General features: G+C 33.8%; 1 protein-coding gene across 2 annotated transcripts; it reads left to right on the forward strand.

Annotated features, from left to right (window-relative positions):
* Positions 1-1288: 1288 nt before the first annotated feature.
* LOC147825191 (UDP-glucuronosyltransferase 2B17-like) lies at positions 1289-11411 on the forward strand. 2 transcript variants are annotated; one of them, XM_087187757.1, is made up of 6 exons: positions 1289-2066; positions 3298-3446; positions 6405-6536; positions 8239-8326; positions 9252-9369; positions 10269-11411. In XM_087187757.1, the coding sequence occupies exons 1-6, from the start codon at positions 1340-1342 to the stop codon at positions 10546-10548; spliced, it is 1494 nt and encodes a 497-aa protein (XP_087043883.1). In that variant the 5' UTR covers positions 1289-1339; the 3' UTR covers positions 10549-11411. The 2 variants fall into 2 exon arrangements, with proteins under 2 accessions (XP_087043883.1, XP_087043882.1); XM_087187756.1 differs by having other exon boundaries at positions 1290-2066; positions 9150-9369.
* Positions 11412-11680: the final 269 nt, after the last annotated feature.

The raw sequence follows: 11680 nt of genomic DNA on the forward strand, positions 1-11680 counted from the left end.
GCCTCTTTGTTCCCAGTTGTTCTCAAACTCAAATGACAGAACAATTGCTGGTCTGTGCTTAGTTCTCTTCTTACACCATTGTGAATATCTGCTGTTCAAAATATTGCCACATGCTCACTTTACCTTAGCACTCTGCCTCAAATATTTTAGGGAAATCACTGTTTATTTGTTTTAGTCCTTTGTTTTAAGAGGAAGAAGTCTAAGCATTGTATGTTGGGGAGAAATTCTACACAATTTTGTGGAAAAATCATTTCACAATTAAATCTTCATTAGGGCCTAGATTTCCCACCTACAGGCCAGCTACAGCATGTCAAGACAAAACTCCATCTTCACCTCCAGTCACACCTAAAATGTCAATGGTCCAGTGGTGTCCTGATGCTTCCGGACAAGATTATACCATATGGAGTCATCCTGGGTGGAAGGAAATCTTCATCTGATTAGTTCCTCATGGTTCTAGGATTTTCACTGCTGTTGCCACCACCACTTCTGCCCCCTGAGTGACCTTTTACATTTGATACTTTCCTGATATACTGAATGCTGTCTGCCCTGAGTCATCTCTTGCATTTGTTTCTCCTGATGTCCAGAATAAAGGTGTGGCAAGCTCAGGGCTGTCATCTTTGCTGCCAAGAATAGCACTGATCAGGCCCAAGGCATAGCTTCTTTAAGTCTCATTTTTTCAATCTTTTCTGTCTAATAAACTAATTCACCTTGTGATTTCATGGAAAACTTATCTGCAGTGGTTCTAGTAATGTCCCCTTTCCCTGCTCCCTATGGTATACTCAGACATCCAGCTGATATCTTGAGAAAGGGAACAGTATATACTACTGAGAATTAAGAATTAGAATGTTACATATTTCTGTAAAAATATTATGAAACACTGAATAACACATTTTAAATTAGTAAAATGTACATATGTAAATTATACATGATCAAATTTCTTACAAAACTTTTCTTGAATCATGATATCCAAGAATTGCCTGTGATCAGTGTAATTACTGTATTTCTAGATCCATGTTACAAGATTGCAGGGACTGTCACTTTATATTTAACACTGCTCTTTCAGAATATCACTTACATAATACAGGTGACTGATGCTTGTTGCTTATTTACCCCCAAGGTAGCCAAGATCACTAAACCATAATAGAGAACTAAAATGCTCTCATAAAAACCTGTCATCATTTATATTTGTATTTTCTTTGTGCTGCCAGTACTCATGCTTATCCATTAGATATATGTACTTTGATCAGTACAAGTTATCTTTTAACTTTTGATTTTCTCCATAAATATAAACATGAGTAAAGATAGAAGATAGCACAATTTGAGAGCAATACTGGAATTTATGATGTCCATGAAATGGACCTCAGCTCTGCTGCTGCTACAAATGAGTTTTTATTTCAACTCTGGAAGTTGTGGAAAGGTGCTTGTATGGCCGATGGACTACAGCCACTGGATGAATATAAAGAATATACTAGAGGAACTTATCCAGAGGAGACATGAGGTGACAGTTCTGAGACCTTCAAGTTTCATTTTTGTTGATATTAATTCATCATCTGGAATTAAATTTGAAACTTTTACTACCTCTGCCAGTAGAGATGACTGGGAAAAATATTTCACTAAGTGGATCACTACATGGATGAATTTGGGGTCAATAAGTTCATGTTTTGCATATTTCCCAGAAGTAGAAAAAATTTTTAAAGAATTTTCTGATACTTGGCAAAATTTATGTAAAGAAACAGTCTCAAACAAGATACTTATGAATAAACTCCAAGAATCAAGATTTGATGTCCTTCTTGCAGATCCCATTGCTCCCTGTGGTGAGCTGGTGGCTGAGCTACTAAAAATACCTTTTGTGTACACTCTCCGGGCCTCTCCTGGTTTCCAACTGGAAAAATTTGGAGGAGGCCTTATACTTCCTCCTTCTTATGTACCTGTTGTAATGTCAGGACTAGGTGGTCAAATGACTTTCATGGAAAGGGTAAAAAACATGATATGTATGCTTTATTTTGACTTTTGGGTTGAAATGCTTAATGAGAAAAAGTGGAATCAGCTTTACAGTGAAGTTTTAGGTAAGTCATGCTGTTAATTATTAGAGTGAAGTCTTTACTATCTTGTACCTTTTCAAGTGAGCTTGGATGAGCATAAAATAAGAGGACTTTGTATTTTGTATGTACATGATGATGTAAAAAGTATAATCATTTGTCACTTGACAGATATAAAAGAAATATCTACATTATGTTGTCATATTGCAGCAATTTGCCTGTAATTCATATAGATCATTCCAGGAGTTCACACAATTCCACAGTGAAGCACTCAGGCTTTAAATTTGCAATTTCATATCAATTTCACCTTCTTTTTATTTTACAATAAAAGTCATTAGGCACCTCCCTAATATCTTTATGAATGAAGACAAATAGTTTGAAGAGTTACTCATGTTTCAAGCAAAACTATCTAATAGCATCGAGGGAACTGTTTTCTCATGAGGAGATCAGATTCCTTACCAGAAATAACTATTTTTTTCTTTTCTATCTGAAATATACCTTTACTTTTGTGAAATGTGCAGTGTTTTATCCGAGACTTAAAAAGTATAACTTGCATATTCCAATGATTCAACATCCTCTGATAAGTCCTTACCAATCATCCATTTTAAGTTTTAAAATTTGTAGAAATTTGGACATCCATGTAGTGTTTTTGATTATATTTTTCAATTTGAAAAAACAATGAGCTTAATCTCTGTTTCTGCAATTGCTACAGATTTTCCAAGAGATGATTCCTAATGCTTGCAAATGATAAGTACATATTATTAAGCTGCTGAAATAAACCAAAAGCAAGGGTAGTACAAAAAGTTGAGCCATAATCTTATAGATCTCACATGCCACTTGGGTCAGGTACCAGCTTTGTAAATGGTAGACATGAAGGAATTTCTGAAAAGCTGGCTCCAAAATTTTACTAGGATTACTTGACTCTGAACCTGGAACATTTGTTTACATTTGCATCTGTTATGTTGATAGCTTTAGAGAAACAGGAATAGATACTTAATTGTATAATAATTTTTGATGACTGCTTATTAATGTGAGTATACTGAAGTAATACTAGAGACATAGCCTCACCTCATTCTTACTCAAAGACACAATTGAGCCACAGATAAAACACAAAAATTTTATTGTTCATATGTCAATATATTTTGGTCAATGAACAGTCAACTCATACGTTATTCCTACATCTTTTAAAATATATGATATATTCACTCTACAGTTATGTAATTGCCCAGGTTTTACTCTTTTTTCTTCCTCCATTCAGGAAAACGCACTACAATATATGACACAACTGCAAAGGCAGAAATGTGGCTCATTCGAAGCTACTGGGATTTGGAATTCCCTCACCCTAGTTTACCAAATTTTGATTTTGTTGGAGGACTCCATTGCAAACCTGCCAAACCTCTACCTAAGGTAAATACAGTCCTGTATTTAGTTTTACTTTTAAATTTCTGTGGGAATGCTCTGCACTATTCATTGAGAGTCTTGACACACAGTGAGAAATATGTGGGAAACAGACAAGTATCTTGCAAATTGGAAACCAATATTTCTTTTGGGAATGACAGCACATCCATATAATCCCAGAACTCCAAAGGCTGAGGCAGAAGAACCACCTGTTCAACCATACCTGATCAGCATAGAAAATTCAAAGACAGCCTTGACTGTAGAGAAAGACTCTTTTTTTAAAAAAAGAAAACTTATAAATCTATTTCAGCAGAAGTATCTGCATTTCACTACCATTAGAAAAATATGGGATGATTAGGAGGTCCTCAGAATAGAGTCTATTAATTATGGTCCTCATTATTCCTCACTATCATTCATTTGTTCATTCAAAGTCTATAAAGTGACTAGTGTACATGGCCAGTAAGTGTAAAATAATCCTAGAAACAGTATAAACACAGTGTCCTCTCCTCTCACATATCTTGTATACTATTTTGAAAGATAGAGTATATTTAAGTAATAAAAGTTGTGTGAAGCATATCTTTAAAGGAAAGCATTGTATTACTAAGAAAACATTCAAAGGGGATTATAGAAACCGTGCCAGTAAAAGTAATAACAATGATGATAATAAACAAACAAGGTCCAAGAATATGTATGGGATGAGGGGTAGAGAAAAACACAAAACAGACACCAGTAAAGAGTGTAGGAACAATTCCCAAGAACTGCAAGCTTATTTTATGAGGATGCTAATTTTGCTAGATAGCTAATTTAGAACCAGATGACAGAGTGAAAAATATCTAATAAAATAATGTTTGACACCAAAAAACATTGACCCAAGGAAACAGATGATGTGATTTCCCTTTTTTAAATAAAATAAATCATTGAAGATGCCATTAGTGAATTAGATTGCAGAGATGCAGAATGGTAGAAATGGGAAGCATTTAGAAGGTAGTTGCAAGAGTTCAGGCAACACATGATGAAATGTAGACTAGGTACGCACACATGTCGAAAACCTACTCAGATAATCACAGTAGAAGTTCAAATTGACTGTTATGGAGATAAAACATAAAATAGCTAAAGGAAAGTATTTGTAGCATTTAGTAATTGTTTCAGAATTAATGGTTGTCTATTGATATCATTACTATCTTTTTATTACTTAATATTTGATAAAATAATCACATTAAATTTGAACTGAAAACCCAACAGTTTAAGATGATAATCTCATGTAAAGTCATAGTGAAAAGATCCTATTGATTTCTTTGAAAGTAAATGTGGAATTTCAGGCAATGAGATGAACAAGATCAAATGAGTAAATTTTATCAGAAGAACCGAAGTTCTTTGATAGTATTCTACCTTACAAAAAAAAAGAGTATTGGTCAATAGCATACCTGTGAGGCCCCAGCAATATTTGTTTCCAACCCTAACTAACATCTCCATGCCTTGCTCATAGCATTGAAACCATTCCTCAATTCAGATCCTAGAGTTTTACATCTCAGTGTACAAAGGAATGGATTACTTTCTCAAAACAGGTATTTAATGCTGTATGCCAAGCCGGTAGGATACCTCAGTAAAGGTCCCTCCAGTGACATGCTCTTGGCATCAACATGACCTGGCAAAACAAGTGCAGAGTAATAGTGCACTGCTTAGGTATTAAACACTTCATAATTCCTGTGATTTGTTTGAAAATTGATTTACCGTGAACCACAAAATTATTCTGGCAGTATATACAATGATATTCATTAAGAACAAACACCATAGTTGTATATTTAAAATCGATGTCATACTTTTAAGAAATATATAGTAATGAGGCATTTTGTATTGTTTCAGGATATGTGATCTTTTTGCAAGTCCTTTTTGTTTACCTTCTTATTAGCAACAATATAAAACTGAAATATGAATATGTGGTTAAAATGCAATATCCTTTTTTTAATATGTGGTACCAGGGATTGAGCTCTGGACCTTGTGGTTGTGAGGCAGGGGCTGTACCACTGAGCTAAATCCGTCTCCCTCCAATGATGCAATTGTTTAGACTGCACAATAACTCCAGAAGTCCAATATTTGAGGCATTATTAGTGCATAACTAAGCAATATTGTCTATACATCTGAATTTCTTGATTAAAAAGCAACAGTGTTAGAAAGACCAGGAAATATCAGAAAAGGACAAAGAAATAATTCTAAAAATGGCAAAAATTACATAATTATAGCTGTTATTAAGTTGCACAAAATAGAATATTACAAAATTGGATCATCTTAACAAAATTTATACCATTTGTTATAAGTTGTTCATTGGAATATATGTGAAGAAAATCAATCAAGATGCACAAATCTATCTATTTAGTGATTATTTATTTAAAAAAAACCTTAAAAGTAACTTAAACCTCTACTTTTAGGGAATGATTAAATAATGAAATATGTGTCTGGTACAACATCTGAATTGTTTTCCTTAAAACTTGATAACACTAAATTAGCCATAATAGAAAGTAAGATTTATATATAGAATATATTTTATATATCAGCACTATAATTGTCTCACCAAAGATGTTTAATAACAAATCAGCCATAATAAGGTTATGAGATGAGAAGGATAATGTAAAGTAAATGAATAAATTCACTCTCTTTTTCTTGGGTAAACTGGAAACATAAATGAGAATCACAATTTTCTAAAGATTATCATATAATATAAATGAAATATAAAACTTTGATTTTATAAGAAATAATTGGAATATTGACTGCACAAAAATATTAACATTAGTAGTTTTATAGCTTGACCTGTAATTCTGAAGATATCACTTTGTCTTAAGTGTATTTTATCAGACCGTTTTAATAATTGCTGTTAATTCTTGATTTTATCATTTTCATTTTTGTAATTACAGTATTTTAAATAGTATTTACTGTGCTGTTGTTTTGTTTTTCTGAGTAAATGATTTGTAGGAAATGGAAGACTTTGTGCAGAGCTCTGGAGAACATGGTGTCGTGGTGTTTTCTCTGGGGTCCATGGTCAGCAACATGACAACAGAAAGGGCCAATATGATTGCCTCAGCCCTTGCACAGATTCCACAAAAGGTGGGCAAAGTATCTCAATGGCAAACATCCACTAAAGAAGTCATTAAGCCCTGCAAAGATCTGCTTTCAAAAAAGTGCTCATTTTTCCTATAGGGTTAGTGAAGGCACTGTATACATTAGCAATGTTTCAGAAAGAGTTAAATTTTATTTAAAAATGCAGTATCACAATAATATTAAGTGAGTATTGAAAGGGATTGGGAATAGATCATGCAGGTTAGGATTTCCTTGTTAGCTCCACTTTTTAATTTATCCTAATTTTGGAATAGACTTTGGTGTTTATTTTAGGGGGATATTGAGAGCAGAAAATAGCAACTGGAGCCAATTGAAGATCCATGAATCCTCTCATCCATGTTAATTAAAAAATGATGAAGACTAGCTGGAATGGGCACAATCCATATCTGAATCAGAAAGATGTAAAACATGGAATGGAGTTGTCTTCTTTCCTCACAGTGGAACCTGTGCATTGTAAAGTATGCTTCAGGAGGACTCTGCTTTTATCCCATCAGTTTAATGTCCCCCCAATCAAGAAAGCAAAAGGGAAAGAGTCAAAGTGAAAGCAGCCTGTCTTGGGAAGATGTTCAGATGCCTACGCTATAATATAAAACAGGGATTAATTTTCTACCATTTCTAATTCATCTTCGGTCTCTGAATAGTTGTGTACTACAGTAGATTTTATTTATTGTCAATACAACAGCTTTGTACTCCCCTATGCCAGCTTTCAGCTGGGGACCTGCAGTTGTTTTCAACACACCCACAGTAAATAGAGCTGAAATATTTGTAAGTGTTGGTCCAGTTTAAGAGAAGAACTTGGCATTTCCAAACCCAGTACCTTATTTTCAAACAGGGTAATGAAATTCTTAGGCTATGGCAAATAGTGTGAATTTAGGCTGAGATTATTTTGTATTGCGTCTTGGAAGAAAAAAGAACTAGATGAAGAAAATTTAAGCACATTAAAATATGAATTATTTTTGAAAAGCTACATACTTTATGAACTCCAAACTAGCTCTATTTTGTAAATTTAATTTATCATCCCAGCAGTGGCTTTAATACTATAGATTTTTGATCAGAATACCTGTTGAAACTTTTCTTATAATTAAGGATTAATTATTTTAATTCAAAACAATTTACATGCACTTCCTAAAATCAATTAAATGATTTCTGACAAAACCTGGTTGTGTAGATTCCACAATTTACACATCAGAAATGATATTTTATGCATCTAATTCTAATATGTTAACTTGTGCAAAAAATGATTAAAAATAAACTATAGTGATATCTTTTAAAAATAGGTCAGTATTAATATTGGAACTAGAGAGCTACTATTGTAAACATGTATGATAATGAAGATGCAATCCATTAGAAATTACTAATTCTTTGCCAATTTCTATATTTTGAAAATATTTAATATTTTAAATTATTTAAATGCTTTAATAGCAATGTCTAAAATATTTTAATTTAGCATGTAGTATCTTATTTGTCTATGTCACTCTGTGTGAAACATGATTATATTAAATATGATTAAATCTAAAACTAAGTATAGAATATGTTCTATTTGTGTTCTATTTGTCTGAGTATATTCATAGTTCTTAATGTTTAACCTCCTGTCCTCAGTTTTAGAATCTACATAGCAAAAGGCACTTACCTTGTTTGTGTCTAAATTCTACAATTCAACATATGATATAATGCAGTCTTCACCTAACAGGTTCTTTGGAGATTTGATGGCAAGAAACCAGATACCTTAGGACCCAACACTCGGTTGTACAAGTGGCTCCCTCAAAATGATCTACTTGGTAAGATACTGGAGAACAAATACTGCAAACCTAAATCAGTAAGAATGATGATAGCTCAAGATAGAGCAAACCAGGGAACATTTGTTGTTAGAAAATCAAAGCTAAAACCAAACTTCATTATATATATTTGCAATCTTGGGATAAGCAGAATGAATAGGAGTAGCTGATTTTTGTTGCCCATCGAAACAATATTAAGATTTCATTTTAAATCCCTTGCTCCTCAGAGAGGACATAATAATTTCCCGGGTTGGCTTGCACCTGTCTTTCCAGAGAAATGGGGGTTTATAAATATTAATCAAAATAACAATTGATTTATTATCAATGACTTTGTATTTCCAATGGGAAAGCATTCACACTTTTATGCTGACTTAATAATTCACTCTCTTTGGTCCCAGTGTCACATCTTGCTGACTTACACACTTTCACATCAGAAGTAGTGGATGAACTACCCTTTTAAGAAAACAAGTTCTGATAAACATGTGATCCTATTACTATGTCACTTGGTTTATTTAATCACAGTATATGTATTTTTCCTGGAAATCATGTATTCATTGTTACAGTTGTAAAGCATATCTGCTGGTAGCATTCACTTTCCTTTGGTTTCTTTATCTGAGACACAAAAGGAATGACATTGTACCAGGTGTGTTGCTGCATACCTGTAAACTCAGCTCTCAGGAGGCTGAGGCAGGAGGACTACTGTGACTGTCACTGTAGTTATACAGATGCAAATTCTTTATCCATAAGATGGACTCATATTGTACATTTCTCATTGTATTTTTAAAATTTATAACTAATTATTATGCTGATATTCACATAATCTTAGGTCATCCAAACACCAGAGCTTTTGTCACTCACGGTGGAGCCAATGGTATTTATGAGGCAATCTACCACGGAATCCCTATGGTGGGCATTCCTTTGTTTGCAGAACAACATGATAACATTGCTCACATGAAGGCTAAAGGAGCAGCTGTTAAAGTGGAATTCATAACATTATCAAGTACAGAATTGCTAAATGCACTGGACACAGTCCTTAACAACACTTCGTGAGTACAAAAAAATTTTTTTTTACAATCCATGTTCTACTTAGAGATAAGTTCTCACATGAAGGCCAAGGAAGTAGCCGAGTCTGAAATGAAAATAATGAAATACAAATTTTTTGAATGCTGAAGTCATCATTAGACACAAGGCTCCTGGTCATGATAAATTTTTTCACTGTTCTTATTTCAAATATTTGTGCAAGGTTTAGGCAGAGTGTAAAATGTTAAAATAGCCTGTAAATTGAATGAGAGGAATCATTGAGGATTTTCACAGAGGAATGACAAGTAACATAAAGGAAACAATGAAACAGGAACCATGAATGTGGTAAGGGTGTGATCCTTTCCATGTATCTATGAACTCAAAACAGAGATATGTATAAAAAGACAAGAAATAAGAGTCAGTACTGTATTGAAAGAAAACCATCTGTTTTATAGTTTTAATGATTGAACTACTGAAAATTTCAAAACTGCCTTCTGGTCAGTTCTGCAATCCGTAAGAAATTTACTCACACATGTAATATGAAACTTGACAAAGATTTTCCTTTTGGTCCATACTGTGGTACAGATTTGAACCTTGTATGGCAGGTCTATTAACAGGTTTTTACTGTATAGTACTAGTTGTAAGTCTCATGAATATGTCATATGTTTTTGTTAGTTTGTGTTTGTTTTACTTTGGGGCAAGAACTGATTTTAATCTCTAGATTAGAAATAACAGTGCTCCCTCAGCCTTTCTGTTCACATCTTTAAATCCGATATGTTTAAAAATTCTAAATTATTAAGTTTTCTAAAATGACTCCTGAAAAAACAATCTCTTTTAACATTTTTTTGCATTCACATTTACCACTTCCAAAAATTCACATTCTACCATTTTGAAATAATTCTAACCTTATTTAATTTTCCTTCAGCTATAAGGAGAATGCTATGTGGTTGTCCACCATTCACCATGATCAGCCAGTGAAGCCCTTGGACCGAGCAGTCTTCTGGATTGAGTTTGTCATGCGCCACAAAGGGGCCAAGCACTTGCGGCCACTTGCCCAAAACCTCACCTGGTACCAGTACCACTCACTGGATGTGATTGGGTTCCTACTGGCTTGTGTGGCAACCGTTACTTTCCTTGTCATAAAAAGCTGCTTGTTTTGTTCTCAAAAGTTTGTGAAGAAGGGAAAGAAGCAAAAGAGAGAGTAGATCTCCTTTGGGTTTAATGCATTAGAAATGAGACCATTTCATTTACATTAACTACCATGGATCAAAACACAACAAAGATGATCCTCCATGATTTACAACACCTTTGCCTTTTTGATTTACCTATATAGTGTAATCTTGTTTAAGGAATATGTAATTCTGATTTCAGAGTTCCTATATTAATTCTATTTTACTGTTCACTTGTACTTTACCATAGATATTTTTAAAAATGAAACTCACTTAAACCTCATGTGGGAAAACTTCCCAGGAGTGATTGATTAAACTGAGGGACAAAATGGCATAGTATCTGTGGTAAGTGAACAGTTAAAATATGAGGCAAAATTACCCCTAATAACTACATGGATAGGCAAAAGACACACAGTTTGGGTGAGATGACACAATTTAACAGTGTGATGAAAAGGACACAGGCTCTGTGAGGAATGAATTGTTAAATTTGGCAAAATCACACAGGCTGTGTGAGAGTCAAATGGGTAAACAACAAGAAGTTTAGATTTGTAAAGTATATTATGTCTGGATATGTCCTTCCCACTTCCCCAAGAAAAAGTGCTTAGCCTTGAGACAGCTCCTGGCCCAAACTGCTTTTCTCCTACTTTTTTCTCTAATATTGATATTCTAAATAAAACCCAGAGAGATCTTGGTTTAGTGGATTTGGGTGCTTGCAGTGCAGAAACAGCTCCTCTGACCCTCTCAGTAGATTGAACTTAGTCTCATCTGTAGGTAATCTTTTCATCCTTCATGCCACCAAAGGTCACACATGGCCACAAACTCTGTTGATTTATGAAAAGCATTATTGTATCATATTTTCAGAGACATTTTTCTATTCAAATAAAATGTAGTCCTCTTGACTTTTGTGTATGTCAAAGAATACCAGAGATAGAAATTAGATAACAGTAGTGAGACATTTTCTCAGAAAACTAAAGTAGGGGAGTGACAATTTAATATAAATGGAGCTCAATTTCTACTAACACAAATATGACAATTGTTTTCTTGGGCACAAGAAGAGACTTTGTGGAAGTGAAGAATGGAAACCAAAGGGAAATGTAGAAATATAGTGAAATGGAAAAATTATCGTGGAAGAAAATACAAAAATTCTGAAAATGGCCTGCAAATGGGG

This window comes from Heterocephalus glaber, unplaced genomic scaffold (genome assembly GCF_053883595.1).
Source record: "Heterocephalus glaber isolate CG9 unplaced genomic scaffold, H.glaber_assembly_v1.0 deba00001509, whole genome shotgun sequence".
Classification (NCBI taxonomy): domain Eukaryota; kingdom Metazoa; phylum Chordata; class Mammalia; order Rodentia; family Bathyergidae; genus Heterocephalus; species Heterocephalus glaber.